The 20,114-nt window shown below is 39.8% G+C and overlaps 1 protein-coding gene across 1 annotated transcript; it reads left to right on the top strand.

Annotated features, from left to right (window-relative positions):
- The first annotated feature begins 18,201 nt into the window (after nucleotides 1-18,201).
- On the top strand, nucleotides 18,202-20,009 carry GJE1 (gap junction protein epsilon 1). Its single transcript, XM_065927841.1, has 3 exons — nucleotides 18,202-18,240; nucleotides 18,888-19,070; nucleotides 19,614-20,009. The coding sequence occupies exons 1-3, from the start codon at nucleotides 18,202-18,204 to the stop codon at nucleotides 20,007-20,009; spliced, it is 618 nt and encodes a 205-aa protein (XP_065783913.1).
- The last annotated feature ends 105 nt before the right edge of the window (nucleotides 20,010-20,114 follow it).

Below are 20,114 nucleotides of genomic sequence, written 5' to 3'. Positions count from 1 at the left end.
TGGCGAGCCACAGTCCATGGGGTCGCAAAGAGTCGGACACGACTGAGCGACTAACACTACAGAAAAAAACACTGTAACCTGCAATGTATCTTAACTGGCAATTCAGTCAGCTCAGTTCAGTCCAGCCACTCAGTTCTGTCTGACTCTTTGCCACCCCATGGACTGCAGCACACCAGGCTTCCCTTTCCATCACCAACTCCTGAAGCTTGCTCAAACTCATGTTTCTTAACTGGCAATTCAGTCAGCTCAGTTGGGTCCAGCCACTCAGTTCTGTCTGACTCTTTGCGACCCCATGGACTGCAGCACACCAGGCTTCCCTTTCCATCACCAACTCCTGAAGCTTGCTCAAACTCAAGTCTATCCAGCTGGAGATGCCATCCAACCATCTCAAGTCATCTCCTTCTCCTACTGCCTTCAATCTTTCCCAGCATCAGGGCCTTTTCCAGTGAGTCAGTTCTTCACATCAGGTGGCCAAAGTATTGGAGTTTCAGCTTCAGCATCAGTCCTTCCAACGAATATTCAGGACTGATTTCCTTTAGGATGGACTGGTTCCAGTCGGCAAGTCAATATTTTATGTCTCATTAGCGCCACCTACTGAGTTCTGGTCACATTTCAGAAATCTCAGTTAAAAGCAAATGTGAAGGAAACCAAACAAAAGGAGAACAATAGAAGGATCATATCTCCAGCATTTTCTTTTTATTAATGCTATTAGAATAGAGGTGAGGTAACCAGAGCAGTGGATGTCGACTTAAAAAAGGATTAGCTTTAAATTTCATTTATATAACTGTGATACTTGATAAAGATATTTGACAAAAGCAAATGTATGTAAGCCATGTCTGTCATTAGACTTACAATAAAAATTATATTTTAAAATGTATGTGAAAAATCTTCACAAACCACAAAAAAGTAAAAAAAAATTTTTAATTATATACAATTTAATGCATAATGGAATGCCATTTTCAATTTAACTTTTTTCAAAGAATATCAGAATGCCACAATTAAGCATATGATCTAAGCTAGTCTACTACTTTAAATTGATTAATCAAAGCATTTTGGAAAGCTGAAACTTTTCATTTTACTGGAAAGATATTTCTATACTTGACATTTAAACCCCTTTCTTGGTATTTTCTCATTCCTAAAAATAAAGGGCCTAAAGTCGTATTTTATTTTTCAGTTCTGAAAATGCATTGAATCATATACACTGAACATGGCATATGAAGACTCAACTGACAAAAATGAGGGGTAATTCAAACTTCTGACCTTGCTGAAATTACTGAAACGAAGAACTTAATGTGGCTAAGTATCAAGCTTATAGTATTCACTTTTAGTAAGTTTTATAAAAACAGAATGGTTCTGTTTAGAAAAAGTTCTCCTCACACACTTTAACTCTTTCGCCACCTTCCTGTAAAAGTTTGTCTGAAGTAATAAAATAACAATAAATAATAAAATTAAAATTAAATAACTCCATAGATCTGATTAAGTACATTTATTACGCTTATTTTTTTCTACCATATACAGAATGCAGGTACAATACCAGGATTGTGGAATCAAACAGTGCTCCTATTACATGTTTTCTCATCCACAGTCACCAATCATATAATAAGCAGCTAACTAAATTTGGAAGCATCTAAATATCTATAAACATTTCAATATTTGCCACTTTTTCCTGCACTTTCAGTTTTGTCTGAATGCTTCGTTTTCACATAAAGTCTTTGATGTTTTTAAAATATAAACATAGCCAAAATATTGAAGTCACTCATACTCTCCAAATGCAAACATACGAATGTTTAGCAGAAATCTTCCTTTGGCCCAATTCCTTTCTACATTCACATTTCCTGGCCGTAAATCTCTAGTGATGCCCCTGAGGTTTCTCAGCATGAAGAGCCCAATTATAAAATAGGAAAAGCTCCACTCAAAGGCAAGGCATGCAGTTACAAAGTGCTCTGGAGAGGTTAAAAGAGTGATATGAATTCGGTCCACTGAATATAACCTGCAGCGATATTGCCAGAGAAGACAAGAATTTGAATGAGAGTAGGTTGGAAAAATAAATTACCTTGTCGCCTTGAAGGCCATCTCTTTGGGTCAAGGCTAAGGGTCTTCTCTTTGGTGTTATGTGGAGATATCATCTCCATCACTTTTTTTTTCCCACACAACTAGTCTGTAGTCAGTAATCTGCTATTTTTTTGCACAAATTGTCTTTCAGAGAAGGCAAAGTATTCTCATTCGTTGAATGGGAATGATTAATCATGCTAACAAATGTGTTTCTCAAAATCCATCATAACTTTAAATCAAGGTGAGGGTATTAATAAGACTTTGTATTTATTTTCTTTCTAGGTTTGTACATCAATGTGTGTCTAGCTAATGTCAACAGCAGAAGAAAATAACATCATGCTTCAAGAAATGCAGTCTTGTTAATATTTAGTTAGGAGGTACTAATTTGATAGGGATCATCAGTAAACATTTCAGTCCAAAAAAAAATGCACTTGCATCTACAAATACCTTTAATTTCCACAGCAGAAACTTTAATTCAAGGCAAAAATAGACTAGTCCTGAGACTAAGGACAGTGGCATAAAATATAATTATCATAAAGGTGAATACTTACTGATTAGGGTTTCTATGCCAGATATCCAGCTAGACAATTTACAGTCATTATCTCATGCCATATTCTTACCAATGCTTCGGACATATTATTATGCCTGTTTTACAAGGAAGAAAACTAAATCTAGAGCCGGAAACATATATATATATCCCAGGTCATTCAGATAGACAGTGACAGAAAAGAGAACTGAAATCTAGCAATTCTCCATTCACTAGGAAAAATATGTCCTGGCAAGGAGCTACATAGGCTAGGATTAAGAACCACTCTTTTCTAACTCACTTAGAATCAGAGTCGGCTCACCAGGCTGTGTGCCTGTGGGGCTGTCTACCCAAATTCAGTGTGTTCTTTCCATTCATACAAAGATGTCAAGTGATCTACTTGACATCCTGTGTGTTGCCAAATGTTCTAAAAATTCAGGGAGAGAAGTCTGCTGTCAGTTCAATTGACCAGAAATGGGATCATAACACATATATTTAAATTTATCCAGAAGAAACTACAGAATGTGAGCTAGGAATATGAAAGGAGAAGGGCAAACTAAGACATTTTTGGAAAATGCAAAGGATCCAGGTGTAGAAAAAAATAAGGCATGTGCGAGGAGACAGTCAGAGTGACAGAAGCACAGATTTTTTTCAGAAGGATGAGAGATTAGACTGGAAAAAAAACAACTTGTGGAATTCTCAAAATGCTAAAATAAGATGTGGGATCTGTGGTCATTAAGATCTGGGGAACAGTAGAGGATTTAGGAGACACACAGCAAAGACATACAAGGGTGATTGCTCTAGCATAGGTCATGGAAGTATGGGGGTATGGAGCGGCGGCTGTGTGGCGTTGGAGCACTGTGAGGAGATACTCCACATCCGAAGGCAAAGAAGAAGCTCCAGCAAGACAATAGGAAAGGAGAAATCACATTTAGAATCAAAACCCATACCCACCAGAGATGCTCAAAGGGCTCAAACAAATCTTGTATGCACCAGGACCCAGAGACCCCACAGAGACTGAGCCAGACCTGTGTCTGGGTGTCTCCTGAGGAGGTTTGGGTCAGCAGTGGAGTGCTGTGAGAGCAGAGGCTCTGGGTGCACTAGACCTGGGTATGGTACAAGCCTTCTTGGAGGAGGTCACCATTAACCCACCACAGAGCCGCCAGAGCTTACATAAGACTGGGGAAACAGACTCTTGGAGGGCACAAACAGAGCCGTGTGCAACCAGGACCCAGGGGAAAGGAGCAGGGACCCCACAAGAGCCTGCCCCAGACTTGCCCATGAGTGTCCAGGAGTCTCTGGCAGAGGTGTGGGTTCGCGGTGGCCTGGTGCAGGGTTGAGGGGCGCTGAGCGTAGCAGTGCGTGCATGGGGCCTTCTGAAGGAGATCAACATTATCTTCATCACCTCCACTATAGTTTGGCTTCAGGTCAAATAACAGGGTGGGAACACAGCCCTGCCCTTCAACAGAAAATTGGATTAAAGATTTACTGAGCATGGCCACCCATCAGAACAAGACCCACTTTCCCCCTCAGTCAAACTCTCCCATCAGGAAGCTTCCATAAGCTGCTTATCCTTCTCCATCAGATGGCAGACAGAATGAAAACCACAATCACAGAAAACTAACCAATCTGATCACATGGACCACAGTTTTGTCTAATTCAATGAAACTGTGAGCCATGCCATGTAGGGACACCCAAGACAGACATGTCATGGTGGAGAGTTCTGACAAAACGTGGTCCACTGGAGAAGGGAATGGCAAACCTCTTCAGTATTCTTGCCTTGAGAACCTATGAACAGTATGAAAAGGCAAAAAGATAGGACAATGAAAGATGAACTCCCCAGGTCGGTAGGTGCCCAATATGCTACCAGAGATCAGTGGAAAACTAACTCTAGAAAAAATGAAGAGATGGAGCCAAAGCAAAAACAACACCCAGTTGTGGATGTGACTGGTGATGGACTTAAAGCCTGATGCTGTAGAGAGCAATATTGCATAGGAACCTAAGTGGTCAAACAGGAGACGGCAAGAGTGAACAATGACATTTTAGGAATCAGCAAACTAAAATGGACTGGAATGGGTGAATTTAACTCAGATGATCATTATCTACTACTGTGCTCAGGAAACCCTTAGAAGAAATGGAGTAGCCATCATAGTCAACAAGAGTCTGAAACACAGTACTTGGATGCAGTCTCAAAAATGACATAATGATCTCTGTTCATTACCAAGCCAAACCATTCAATATAACAGTAATCCAAGTCTATGCCCTGACCAAAAATGCTGAAGAAACTGAAGTTGAATGGTTCCATGAAGGCCTACAAGACCTTCTAGAGTTAACACCCAAAAAAGATGTCCTTTTCATTATAGGGGACAGGAATGCAAAAGTAGGAAGTCAAGAAATACCTGGAGTAACAGGTCAATTTGGCCTTGGAGTACAGAATGAAGCAGGGCAAAGGCTAACAGAGTTTGCCAAGAGAACGCACTGGCCATGGCAAACACCCTCTTCCAACAATATAAGAGAAGACTCTACACATGGACATACACAGATGGTCAACACCGAAATCAGATTGATTATATTCTTTGCAGCTCTATATAGTGAGCAAAAACAAGACCTGGAGCTGACTGTGGCTCAGATCATGAAGTCCTTATTCCCAAATTCAGACTTAGATTGAAGAAAGTAGGGAAAATCACTAGACCATTCAGATATGACCTAAATCAAACCCCTTATGACTATACAGTGGAAGTAATAAATAGATTCAAGGGACTAGATCTGATAGGCAGAGTGCCTGAAGAACTATGGATGGAGGTTCATGACATTCTATAGATGAAATGTTGTTGCTGAATGATAAGACGCCAGGATTCTTGGCCTCCGGAGGAGATGAATTCAATCCGGGGCCAGAGACGAGGCTGGATCGCTTAGAGCTTTTGTGTAATAAAGTTTTATTAATGCAAAAAGGAGATAAAGAAAGCTTCTGTCATAGGCATCAGAAGGGGGCAAAAGAGTATCCCCCCTCCTAGTCTTTTGCTGTATGTTATATAGTCACTCACAGTCTGTTAATGAAAAGAAAGGAATGTCATAAAAATTAGAATGGAACCAGATAATTCATCCCTGGCCATAAAACGATTGACTTGAATCTTATAGAAGGGCAGAATACCAACAAATAGTTTTGTTTACATAGATTAGGGGAACAATACCTGAGTAAGTAGGTTGGGCCATCTGGCAGAACCAACTTGAAGATAGAGTCTGGGGTACATTAACATCGCTTAAGACAACATTTCCATAAGAAAAAGAAATGTATTGGTTAACTCAAGGTTTGAGAGTAGTTAGCTTCAGGTGAAACCAGGTATCATGGCAACACAGCATTTTAAGAGAAACCCCCTTTTAAATTTGTATAGGGAAGAAAAAATATATCGCTGGTTTGTTTCCTCCTGCCGCTTAAGAGAGACAAAAATGTCTGGCACTTGCAGCCTATTTCCTCCGTTTGGAGACGCCTGGCCTTCCTGCCTGTTACCCTCTCATAGGAGGCAGTGATCAAGATCATCCGCAAGAAAAAGAAATGCAAAAAGGCAAAACGGTTGTCTGAGGAGCCCTTAGAAACAGCTATGAAATGAAGAGAAGCAAAACGCAAGGGAGAAAATGAAATATATACCCATTTGAATGTAGAGTTCCAAAGAATAGCAAGAGGAGATAAGAAAGGCTTCCTCAGTGATCAATGCAAAGAAATAGAGGAAAACAATAGAATGGGAAAGACTAGCCATCTCTTCAAGAAAACTAGAGATATCAAGGGAACATTTCATGCAAAGATGGGCACAATAAAGGACAGAAATGGTATGGACCTAACAGAAACAGAAGATATTAAGAAGAGGTGGCAAAAATAAATAAATAAATAAATAAATAAAAAGAAGAGGTGGCAAGAATACGCAGAAGAACTATATAAAAAAGATCTTCATGACCCAGATAACCACGATGTTAGGACCACTCACCTAGAGCTAGACATCCTGGAATGTGAAGTCAAGTGGGCCTTAGGAAGCATCATTATGAACAAAACTAATAGAGGTGATGGAATTCCAGTTGAACTATGTCAAATCCTAAAAGAGGATGCCTTGAAAGTGCTGAACTCAATATGTCAGCAAATTTGGAAAACTCAGCACTGGCCACAGGACTGGAAAAGGTCAGTTTTCATTCCAATCCCAAAGAAAGGGAATACCAAAGAATGCTCAAACTACCACACAATTGCACTCATCTCACATGCTAGCAAATTAATGCTCAAAGTTCTCCAAGCCAGGCTTCAACAGTATACGAACTGTGAACTTCCAGATGTTCAAGTTGGATTTAGAAAAGACAGGGGAATCAGAGAACAAGTTGCCAACATCTGTTGGATCATCAAAAAAGCAAGAGAGTTCCAGAAAAACATCTATTTCTGCTTTATTGACTACGCCAAAGCCTTGACTCTGTGGATCACAACAAACTGTGGAAAATTCTTCAAGAGATGGGAATATTGGACCACCTGACCTGCTTCCTGAGAAATCTACATGCAGGTCAGGAAGCAACAGTTAGAACTGGACATGGAACAACAGACTGGGTCCAAATCGGGAACAGAGTACCTTAAGGCTGTATATTGTCACCCTGCTTATTTAACTTATATGCATGAGAAACACTGGGCTGGAGGAAGCACAGGCTGGAATCAAGATTGCCGGGAGAAATATCAATAACCCCAGATATGCAGAAGACACCACCCTTATAGCAGAAAGTGAAGAAGAACTAAAAAGCCTCTTGATGAAAGTGAAAGAGGAGAGTGAAAAAGTTGGCTTAAAGTTCAACATTCAGAAAACTAAGATCATGGCATCCGGTCCCATCACTTCATGGCAAATAGATGGGGAAACAGTGGAAACAGTGGCTGACTTTATTTTTCTGGGCTCCAAAAATCACTGCAGATGGTGACTGCAGTCATGAAATTAAAAATCACTTACTCCTGGAAGGAAAGTTATGACCAACCTAGATAGCATATTAAAAAGCAGAGACATTACTTTGTCAACACACGTCCATTTAGTCAAGGCTATGGTTTTTCCAGTGGTCATGTATGAATGTGAGAGTTGGACTATAAAGAAAGCTGAGTGCGGAAGAATTGATGCTTTTGAACTGTGGTGTTGGAGAAGACTCTTGAGAGTCCCTTGGACTACAAGGAGATCCAACCAGTCCATCCTACAGGAGATCAGTCCTGGGTGTTCATTGGAAGGACTGATGTTGAAGCTGAAACTCCAATACTTTGGCCGTGTTATGGGAAGAACTGACTCATTGGAAAACACCCTGATGCTGGGAAAGACTGAGGGCAGGAGGAGAAGGGGATGACAGAGGGTAAGATGGTTGGATGGCATCACCGACTCAAAGGACATGAATTTGGGTGTACTCTGGGAATTGGTGATGGACAGGGAGGCCTGGTGTGCTGCAGTTCATGGGGTCGCAAAGTATCAGACACGACTGAGCGACTGAACTGAGACAGCATATTAAAAAGCAGAGACATTACTTTGCCAACAAAGGTCCATCTAGTCAAAGCTATGGTTTTTCCAGTGGTCATGTATGGATGTGAGTGTTGGACTACAATGAAAGCTGAGTGCCAAATATTGATGCTTTTGAACTGTGGTGTTGGAGAAGATTCTTGAGAGTCCCTTGGACTGCAAGGAGATCCAACCAGTCCATCCTAAAGGAAATCAGCCCTGAATATTCATTGCAAGGACTGATATTGAAGCTGAAACTCCAATCCTTTGGCCACCTGATGTGAAGAACTGGCTCATTTGAAAAGACCCTGATGCTGGGAAAGACTGAAGGCGGGAGGAGAAAGGGACGACAGAGAATGAGATGGCCTGATGGCATCACTGACTCAATGGACATGAGTTTGAGTAAACTCCAGGAGTTGGTGATGGACAGGGAGGCCTGGCATGCCGCAGTCGATGGGGTCACAAAGAGTCAGACATGACTGAGCGACTGAACTGAATATGGCAACAATAAGACAATTAAGAAACTATTAATATCAAAAATGATCTACAGCAGAAGCAGAGAGGAGGGATAATCCATCACTAGAAATGGGAACACTGATCTTTCCTCACTATGAATGGTAGTTTTAAAAAGTTCCTAGATGTAATATTTGTCCATGTGGGCAAGTTAAAGCACCAAGATCTTTTGGAATTGGACATAGGGATAAGGGTCAAGAAAGAGTGTACACTTATCAAGATCTCAAATAGTGATTTAATAGAAATACTAACTCAAAGAACTCCAACACCCATTGCTCTGAGTATTCTCTTTAACTAACAAAAACTTACACCAACCCAAACACATACTCCCACACCTACACAAAAACACATCTTCAGCCTATAATTACTACAGGAAGTTGTGCGTCGAGTAGTTGGCTCAAAGGGAGTGTGCAGCATTATTAAAGTTCTGCTTGAACACAGATAAAGGTCTCCAAGGGGATTTATTTTTAGAAACTTTTATGAAGGACTTGTGCTCACACTGTACTTCCACTGTCTTGAAATCTGAGTAGCTTGCTCTTGTTTTGAGTTGTGACATACCCAGAATCGGGGGACAGTCTCTATATCCTGTCTGTGATATCACTCGACTCCAATTGCTCCACCATCTCTGAGGTCTTGCTTTTTCACACATCTCCTTGTGTCATTTGACAATAGATAAGCAATTTACAGCCAGGTAGTACTTAGGCATTCTTCTATTTTCTTATCCATCAAACATCTATTCATAACTGTTACATATTTTTAACAGATCTATTGACATAAAGTCATCTTTCAGATTATCATTACTGTAAATTTTATCCAGTTAGCCAAAGAACCCCATAATTATCTTTGTTATTAACATGATTGCTTCTAACAAATTCACTTCTGATATCATCATTAGAAACCTGCCATCTCACCCAAAGCAAGTCCTATATACATATTATAGATAAAAAGCGTTATTAGCAAGTTGGAGCACACAAACTCACCTTAAATTTTTTTATCTCAATAGCATAAATGCTGGGACTGGTTTCCATTTGCTGCCGTGTACAAGCATGTTTGTGATGATAAACACAGTAAAGGTCACTACACATTCAAAAACGTTTCACTACATCTTGAATAGTATGTACCCTGAACATACAAAGGTGGAAGAATCATTCCTTCTAAAACTATCTCTGTGATGGTTTTAGTTCATCTGACTCATAAAACTTGAGTAATTATAGTCAGTAGCACATTTATATAATCATCTCACATATGGTTTCATATTTTACCAGCTCCAGTACATTTGCATCCTGAGATATAAATTAACATTTTAAAGATAAATTAGCATACCTTAACACTTAATAAGTAGGAATTCATAGAAAAATGGACATTAAAATTTGCTTCTAAAGGGGAGCAAAAGTGGTTTATATATCAGGTGTTCATAACAGGGAAAGGCATTAATCAGTTTCAAAAGCTAAATTTGTCTCAAGCTCATTATTATTCAAAGCAATGAATTTTCCCTGGTAACATGTCACAAAGGGAATAAAGAACGGAAGTTCTAATGATAGCCCAGCAATTTAGCACAGGGTTTTAATTTAGTAATCTGGAGTTTATGCACATAAGACTGATTACATGCATAAAAGTTTGATTCTACAAGCACTTCATAAATTAAAGGAAAGCCACGTATTTCAATAATACAAAATATGTTTCAATATATACTGGAATTAAGAATCATTTGGAATATACTGCTTCACCAAACATAAAACAATTGCTAATTTTCTTCACACTAAAGCATGCAACAAAAGCATTTACAATTTCTCATTATGTCCAACATTGGAAAATTACAAAGAATTGATCACTTGTAGAACCTATATTGATGAACATTGGGGTGCAATAGGGATAAGCATTAACAAAAGACTATTAAGATTGGGCTCCTGAGTTTGACTTTGTAGCAAATAATTTCACAAAAATCATTGATTGTCAGATGCTTGCATGCATACTCAGTCACTTCAGTCATCTCCAACTCTTTGCTATAGTATGGATTGTAGCCCACCAGACTCCTGTGTTCATGGGATTCTCCAGGCAAGAACACTGGAATGGGTTGCATGCCCTCCTCCAGAGGAACCTTCCCAACCCAGGGATCGAACTCACCTCTGCCTTCCTCTCCTGCATTGAGCCACCTGGAAAGCCTGCCAGATGCTTAATTCCCTGCAGATACTTGGTACTCAGTTGACTTCTTGATTTTAAATATAAAGTTAGAACCACTGTGCTACAAAGATTGCAAAATTGACATTATACTTATTCAAAGGTCATATGACCTTAACTCTTTGGAACATTGTCAACCAAGATACAACCCCTGTGAAGGGGTTGTATGCTCAGATAGGAATGGAGTAAAGAGGATTAGGTGTTCTTTTCTGCTTTCTGCCTGACAACAACTAGAAAATGGGATCAAAAAAGGTAGCCATCATGGTAAAACAGGAGACAGCCAATGGAAATCAAGTAGCACCAGACTGTAGTCACAGAGAAGTGCACCACGGGAGACTTGATTGTTGGAACTCATTACCTGCAGGCAGTTTTCAGGCCACTGGTCAGGAAGTGAAAGCCCTAACAGAGCCTAGTGGCCTCAATGAATTGAGGAACCAGAGTCAGCGTTTGAGGAGGCAAAGATGACTAGAATTTGGAGGGCAGAGTACTATCAAGGCAGGAGCTAAATAGAGAGAATTTCAGAGGTCTGCAGGGGGCTCCCCTTAAGGCTTTGACCAAGTTGATGTTCAGTCACTCAGTGGTGTCCAACTCTTTATGACCCCATGGACTGCAGCACACCAGGCTTCCCTGTCCTTTATCATCTCCTGGAGTTTGTTCAAACTCATGTCCATTGAGTCAATGATGGCATCCAACCATCTCATCCTCTGTCATCCCCTTCTCCTCCTGTCTTCAATATTTCCCGACAACAGGTTCTTTTCCAATGAGTTGGATCTTCGCATCAGGTGGCCAAAGTGTTGGAGCTTCAGGTTTAGCATCTGTCCTTCCAGTGAATATTCAGGGTTGATTTCGTTTAGGATGAACTGGTTTGATGTCTTTGCTGTCCAAGGGACTCTCAAGAGTCTTCTCCAGCACCACAATTTTAAGGCATCAATTCTTCGGCACTCAGCCTCTGTTATTGTCCAGCTCTCACATCCATACATGACCACTGGAAAAACCATAGCTTTGACTATACAGACCTTTACCTGCTTATATATAAGAATAAACTTCCTGTGGCCAAAGAACAGAATCACACGTTAAGACTTAAAGTACAAACCAGGCTGAAAGTACCTTGTGTCTCCATAGCCAGACCCAAATTAAATTTCCTGAGCAGGGTTGGCTCCACAAAGATTGGCAATATTTTTCTTAAAGGCCTGGATAGTAAATATTTTAGGCTTATGGACCATATAATGTTTGTTGCAAACATTCAGTTCTCACAAAACTAACCACAGACAATACATAAGTGAATGAGCATGACTATGTTGCAATAAAACCTTATTTCACAGAAGGAGTGGCTGATCCATGGACAATAAATAGTTCACTGACTGACCACTGTCCTAGAGATAAAAAAATATCGGAAATGAAAAATGCTCTGAACAGGCTTAACTTCAGATGAGATTCTGTACAAGATCAGTGTTAACATAGTGACTATTCATGATGAAACACAGTGAGAAGAAGGCTTTATAGAGAGAATCAGGCTATGTTTGGCAATATATCAAGCATAAAAGCATAATAATATCAAGCATATCACACATAAATTAATATGTATTTATTCTTAGTCCCAGAACAAGAGGTGAAGGAGAAGCCAAAAATACTTGAAGAAATAATGGCTTAATTTTTTCCAAATGTATTGAAAACAAATCCATAGACCCAAAGCATTCAACAAATTTCAAGCAAACGAGGAAACTGAGGTTTAGACTTGTTAGGTGAAACTGAGAGTTAACATGGAATGTTTAAACAACCAGTAATGGAAGAAAAAGACAGGAACTCAGATCTTCTGGATTTACAGGCTGTGTTCTCCTACAGAGCTTGGTAATATGGATGCAGTAGCTGAAGAGGAAATAAGGGATATGCATTATATAACTATAAACCATACAGTTTAGGAATATTTAAAATATAAACTTGCTGGCAAACAAGGAGAACATTACCTTCGATTTAACCATTAGGTCAAGCAATTACTGGCATCACACAAATTACTGACAGTAAATCTCAGAGCTAGTACTATAACTCCAAGCACAGTTCTAAAACTTAGAATAAAAAAAACCATACATAGAAATTATTTCCAAATCATAGAATTCACTCTTTTCATTTTGTTGAAATGGAAACACACCCAGGAAAGTTAAATAACTTGCCTAAAAGCACACCATTGGTTATAGACCCTTTCTTTTAAGCTATCCCCAACATCATTCCAGAAAATATAAATTATTCATACAGAAAGACAAACCCAATTTTGGCAGGTCAGAGATTTCAGTGAGCTGTGAATTGGTTAAGGATTGTGATTTATGAATTGAGGCATCTATCCCGATTGCCTTATCTCAGCTGTCCTTCTCTGACGCACAGTTGCGAGCACCTAAATTGACCTCTATTTCATCCCATTCAACAGTCATTCCATAGCTCGGGTGGAGGAGGGTAAATTACTGTAACAGTTCAAAACTTACATAGAGATCATTTCTCTTTGTTTGCCAGATAGAAAATAAGCCAAGATAGATTGTGACTCTACTCTGAAGGATTTAACAACATAAGTCATGCCTCATTTTAAGCAAGTTCTCTGCAGTATGCAGTATACAGCTTCCTGGGTGGCGCTAGTGGGAAAGAATCTGCCTGCCAAAGCAGCTAAAATGTAAGAAACGTGGGTTCAGTCCCAGGGTCGGGAAGATCCCCCGGAGGAGGGCATGACAGTCCACTCCAGTACTTTTTCCAGACTGGCTGCAGCACACAGGGCCGCACAGAGTCGGACACGATGCACACCTGCTGCAGTATACAAGTCTACACACATGTGTACAAATGTCCATATATACATACAACACAAGCACACACACTCTTATGTAAGCCCCATGAAGGCAGGGGTCACATCGTTCTCACACATTCCCAATACCTTACCTTACACACCAGCTGATACTGTAGGTGCTCAATACTTAGTGAATGAAAGAAAAAAAAAAGGGGGGGTGAATAAGCATAAACACATAGGAAAGCATACCTCTAGAGCAATACATATAATTTGATTTTTAGGCACTAATTTAGAGCAGATCATTAAATAACAAATAACATCTATGGATTAATTTCCATGTGTAAGTTACCATGAATAGTGCACTTTTATTTTAGCCAATCTTGTCTTGAGTTCTGCACAAAATTAGAGGTTTATCTCCTTTCTGGGTTAGACCACAAAGGTCTTAAATGTTTTTACCCTCAGAAATTTTTAGGACACTGAGAATATCTGTCAAAAGATTGTACCTGACTTCTAGGGCTTAGATTAGTACTGGAACATAGCAGTGATCAATTAATGCCAGCAATTTCTGTGTGTGTGTATGTGTGTGTAACAGCAACAGTAGTAGCGGTAGCAGCAGTGCTAAATCTGCGTTTGCCTTCTGTCCGAAGTTGAAAACTTTAAGCAAATTTGAGCAAGCAAGTTGATACGGTTGCCTCAAATTTAGGCCATTTACTCAGGAAATCTATTGAGGTGTCCTAACCACTGTTAAAATCTTTGAGGCTGGGAGAGCAGAGGGAGCTTTTAATGATTAAATTTACTCAAAACCCACTGGGGTACAATCCCACTAGTCCTTGGTGAGCAAAAGTCCATGTCTCAGCATCTTGGTAATAGACTTTGATGGAAAAGACATTCCTCCCACATACAGTGAAAGTGAGAAATAGATTTAAGGGACTAGATCTGATAGACAGAGTGACTGATGGACTATAACGGAGGTTCGTGACATTGCACAGGAGACCGGAATCAAGACCATCTCCAAAAAAAAGAAATGCAAAAAGCAAAATGGCTGCCTGAGGAGGCCTTACAAATGGCTGTGAAAAGAAGAGAAATAAAAGGCAAAGGAGAAAAGGAAAGATATACCCATTTGAATGCAGAGTTCCAAAGAATAGCAAGGAGAGATAAGAAAGCCTTCCTCAGTGATCAATGCAAAGAAATAGAGGAAAACAACAGAATGGGAAAGACTAGAGATCTCTTCAAGAAAATTAGAGATACCAAGGAAACACTTCATGCAAAGATGGGCTCAATAAAGGACAGAGATGATATGGACCTAATGGAAGTAGAAGTTGTTAAGAAGAGGTGGCAAGAAAACACAGAAGAACTGTACAAAAAAGATCTTCATGACCCAGGTAATCATGATGGTGTGATCACTCATACTCACCTAGAGCCAGACAACCTGGAATGTGAAGTCAAGTGGGCCTTAGGAAGCATCATTATGAACAAAACTAGTAGACGTGATGGAATTCCAGTTGAACTATTTCAAATCCTAAAAGAGGATGCTGTGAAAGTGCTGAACTCAATATGTCAGCAAATTTGGAAAACTCAGCAGTGGCCACAGGACTGGAAAAGGTCAGTTTTCATTCCAATCCCAAAGAAAGGGAATGCCAAAGAATGCTCAAACTACCGCACAATTGCACTCATCTCACACGCTAGTAAAGTAATGCTCAAAATTCTCCAAACCAGGTTTCAGCAATCCGTGAACCATGATCTTCCAGATGTTCAAGCTGGTTTTAGAAAAGGCAAGGATCAAATCACCAACATCCAGTGGATCATCTAAAAAGCAAGAGAGTTTCAGAAAAACATCTATTTCTGCTTTATTGACTACGCCAAAGCCTTTGACTCTGTGGATCACAATAAACTGGAAAATTCTGAAAGAGATGGGCATACCAGACCACCTGACCTGCCTTTGAGAAACCTGTATGCAGGTCAGGAAGCAACAGTTAGAACTGGACATGGAAAAACAGACTGGTTCCAAGTAGGAAAAGAAGTACATCAAGGCTGTATATTGTCACCCTGCTTATTTAATGTATATGCTGAGTACATCATGAGAAACACTGGGCTGGAGGAAGCACAAGCTGGAATCAAGATTGCCAGGAGAAATATCAATAACCCCAGATATGCAGATGACACCACCCTTATGGCAGAAAGTGAAGAACTAAAGAGCCTCTTGGTGAAAGTGAAAGAGGAGAGTGAAAAAGTTGGCTTAACGCTCAACATTCAGAAAACTAAGATCTTGGCATCCAGTCCCATCACTTCATGGCAAATATATGGGGAAACAGTGGCTGACTTTATTTTGAGGGGCTCCAAAATCACTGCAGATGGTGATTGCAGCCATGAAATTAAAAGACGCTTACCCCTTGGAAGGAAAGTTATGACCAACCTAGACAGCATATTAAAAAGCAGAGACATTACTTTGTCAACATACATCCATCTAGTCAAGGCTATGGTTTTTCCAGTAGTGATGTATGGATGTGAGAGTTGAACTGTAAAGAAAGTTGAGCCCCGAAGAACTGATGCTTTTGAACTGTGGTGTTGGAGGACACTCTTGAGAGTCCCTTGGACTGCAAGGAGATCCAACCAGTCCATCCTAAAGGAGATCAGTCCTGGGTGTTCATTGGAAGGACTGATGTTGAAGCTGAAACTCCAATCCTTTGGCCACCTGATGCGAAGAACTGACTCATTTGAAAAGACCCTGATGCTGGGAAAGATTGAGGGCAGGAGGAGACAGGGACAATGGAGGACGAGATATTTGAATGACATCACTGACTCAATGGACATGGGTTTGGGTGGACTGCGGGAGTTGGTGATGGACAGGGAGGCCTGGTGTGCTGTGGTTCATGGGGTTGCAAAGAGTCGGACACGACTGAGCAACTGAACTGAACTGACTGGCTGACCACATAGATTAAATGGAGATGAAGAGAGAGAGAGAGAGAGAGAGAGAGAGAGACGCTGAAAATAGACATGACGTGGTATTTGTATATATTTGTGCTTCCCAGGTGGGTCAGGTGGTAAAGAATCTGCCTGCAATGCAGGAGATCCTGGTTTGATCCCCAGGTCAGGAACACCCCCTGGAGAAGGGAATGACAGCCCACTCCAGTATTCTTGCCTCAGAAATCCCATGGACAGAGGAACCTGGTGGGCCACAATCCATGGGGTCACAAAAGAGTCTGACATGACTTAGCAACTAAACAGCAACAAACAATAGCTATCATAACCTGCTTCACAATTTCTTAAATTTCCCAGAGGTCACTTTTTTTTTCACACTTTCAACTTTTTATTTTGTATTGAGGTATCATTGATTATTAAAAGACACTTACTCCTTGGAAGGAAAGTCATGACCAACTTAGACAGCATGTTAAAAAGCAGAGACATTACTTTGTCAACACATATCCATTTAGTCAAGGCTATGGTTTTTCCAGTGGTCATGTATGGATGTGAGAGTTGGACTATAAAGAAAGCTGAGCCCCGAAGAACTGATGCTTTTGAACTGTGGTGTTGGAGAACACTCTTGAGAGTCCCTTGGACTGCAAGGAGATCCAACCAGTCTATCCTAAAGGAGATCAGTCCTGGGTGTTCATTGGAAGGACTGATGTTGAAGCTGAAACTCCAATACTCTGGCCACCTGATCGAAGAGCTGACTCATTGGAAAAGACCCTGATGCTGGGAAAGATTGAAGGAAGGAGGAGAAGAGGATGACAGAGGATGAGATGGTTGGATGGCATCACCGACTCAATGGACATGGGTTTGGGTGGACTCCGGGAGTTTGTGATGGACAAGGAGGCCTGGTGTGCTGCGGTTCATGGAGTCGCAAAGAGTCAGACAGGACTGAGCGACTGAACTCACCTGGTAGCTGATTAACAATGTTGTGGCAGTTTCAGGCTAACAGTGAAGGAACTCTGCCATATATATATACACATGTATTCATTCTCCCCCAAACCCCTCTCCCATCCAGGCTGCCTTGTAACATTGAACAGAGTTCCATTTACTATACAGTAGGTCCTTGTTGGTTATCCACTTTGAATACAGCAATGTGTATATGACCTTCCCTAACTCCCTAACTATCCCTCCCAGAAATCAGTTTTATTCCGTAGAAGTAAACAAGAAAACACGGAACTAAACAAGAAAGGATGAATACATGGGAAGTTTCCCATGTACTTATCTTTTCAGACTCACCTAACAGGAAGCCCCCTACTCCCCTTAAAAAAGATCACTCAGTATTTCAGAGAAAGCTGTAGACTGGAATCCACCGATTTACACACAGTCGATTCTTAGGTAACTTAGAGGCAGGGAGTGTCGGAGCCCTTACCCGACTGGCCCCTGCTTTGCTGGCACGCTGGGTGACTGGCTGGCTGTGCTGACACTGTAGGTCAGGGGATTATTAGGTTGACTACACTCCCCAGGCTCTTTGTTTTTGTTTTGTTTTGTTTGGGGAGGGAGAGAGGAAAGTTAACTGGGGCCCCAGAGATCTATGAAAAAAAAAAAAAAAAGACAGAAAAGGAGGAGGGGAGAGAAATGTGCAGTGATAAGTGCTTTCTGTTGTAAAAGTCATGACCGAAAATAAGAGTTTGATTCTGGCAGAAGCAAACTGGCAATGTGGGTCAAGGATTAACCCTCAGAGATGCCAGGATAACATCTCCTGAGACATGTCTCTAAATTACATCAAAAACTTCTATGAAGGATGTGTGAGTATTATACAAACAGCGACGATTGTATGAGTCCTCTCTGTGTATTTTAACCTGATTCGCATGACTGCTGATGAATAGGGTTCTCTACGTGCATGGAGAGTCATACAAATATCAACCATTTACTGCAAACTATTCTGAATCTAAATAACTGTAACTAGAATAATTCAGCAAGTACTTCTAGCTGTTGGTGCTTTAAAGCAGCTTGCTCGTTCAATTTGATAGTTGAAGAAGTAGGAAAGAAGGTGTAATGACAACTAAATAAACACTATTTGGTTGTTAAGAAAGTGCATATATAATGAGTCTAACGTTGGATTTGTTATCCAATTATTTTAATAGGTACTAGATATACTAAGATTACCTTGATTGTATTGCAAAAGGGATATTGATTGATTTCAAAGCTTTCTACAAATTTTCAAAATTATTTATTTCATTAGCAACAAGGTCCCATTTGACTGTTGCACGTCATAGTTTAAGAGTGAAAAGCATTAAGAAATCTCATAACACATGATTTAAACTGGACTTGATGATCTCTAAGGTTCTTTCTTCAAAATTTCATAAATGTGATGATGAAAACATCCTTTAAAATGTCCTCCTTTAATTTTTGTTTTCAAAAGATTTTTTTTTTCCTCCTAAAACTGTAACAGATGAAGCCTCCTACCGTGATTGGCCAATTTCACACCCTTTTCTTTGGATCAGTTCGAATGTTCTTCCTCGGGGTCTTAGGCTTTGCAGTCTACGGGAATGAGGCTCTGCACTTCAGTTGTGATCCGGACAAGAGAGAAATAAATCTCTTCTGTTATAATCAGTTCAGACCAATCACTCCACAAGTAAGTTTTTCTTTGTACAAATATAAACCTTATTTACACCAGATAAAATTGTTTTCTTTATAAATGTAAAATAATATATAGACTATGCTAATGAGTATTATTTCTAGAATAATAATTTTTAAAAATTAATCATATATTTCAAGTAAATTAATTTAAGTAGATCAAGAGTTTCTTCCAAGTCCAGGATTCTATTATCTATTGATGTTAGAATTATACTCCAGGCTTGTAATTAGAAAATGCAGATAGGGTAACTACTAAAATAAAGTATATCATCACTGTTAGTAATTGGTAGGTGATGACAGTAAAATGTGACTACTTTTTCACAATTATTAAGACATCTAAAGTTTTAAACTTTAAACATCTTGAAAATTAAATGAGATATATCCAGCATTGCTACCTTCATTATACTATTTTTATTCCTCATAAGACTTACAAAACTTAGAATTTTTAAGTTAGCCTCTATTGAGGGTCAGTACATTTTGTTAGTGTATATTTTCATGACATGCTGATGGATTTGACTAAGATATTTCCGACATACTTTAGGTGTTCTGGGCATTACAACTAGTGATTGTCCTGGTTCCTGGAGCTATTTTCCATCTATATGCTGCATGTAAAAGCATCAATCAAGAATGCATTCTTCAAAAGCCCATCTACACTGTGATCTACATCCTCTCTGTTTTGTTAAGAATTAGCCTAGAAGTGGTAGCATTTTGGCTTCAGATTCACCTTTTTGGTTTCCAAGTAAAACCTCTCTACCTGTGTGACGCTGCGTCTCTTGGGAAAAAATTTACTATTATAAAATGCATGGTGCCAGAACACTTTGAGAAGACCATTTTTCTCATTGCAATGTATACATTTACTGTCATTACAATAGTATTATGTGTTGCTGAGATTTTTGAGATCATATTTAGAAGATTATGCTTTCTAATCAGTCAATGACCAAAAGGATGATTAACTACTGTCATGCCACAATTATTTATCAACCATTTTTATTTAGTTTTATCATATTCGGTGAGTACCTCAACTTCAAACATAAATATCTGT

The sequence above is a fragment of the Muntiacus reevesi genome, chromosome 3, assembly GCF_963930625.1.
Source record: "Muntiacus reevesi chromosome 3, mMunRee1.1, whole genome shotgun sequence".
NCBI lineage: Eukaryota > Metazoa > Chordata > Mammalia > Artiodactyla > Cervidae > Muntiacus > Muntiacus reevesi.
This window is presented reverse-complemented; position numbering and strand designations above follow the sequence as displayed.

Bases quoted from the DNA above. Each gene is read 5' to 3' on its own strand.
- GJE1 (XM_065927841.1), top strand. From the start codon at position 18,202: ATGTCTCTAAATTACATCAAAAACTTCTATGAAGGATGT. The intron at 18,241-18,887 runs GTGAGTATTATA...AAACTGTAACAG, and splicing joins AAAACTTCTATGAAGGATGT to ATGAAGCCTCCTACCGTGAT. The intron at 19,071-19,613 runs GTAAGTTTTTCT...GACATACTTTAG, and splicing joins TCAGACCAATCACTCCACAA to GTGTTCTGGGCATTACAACT.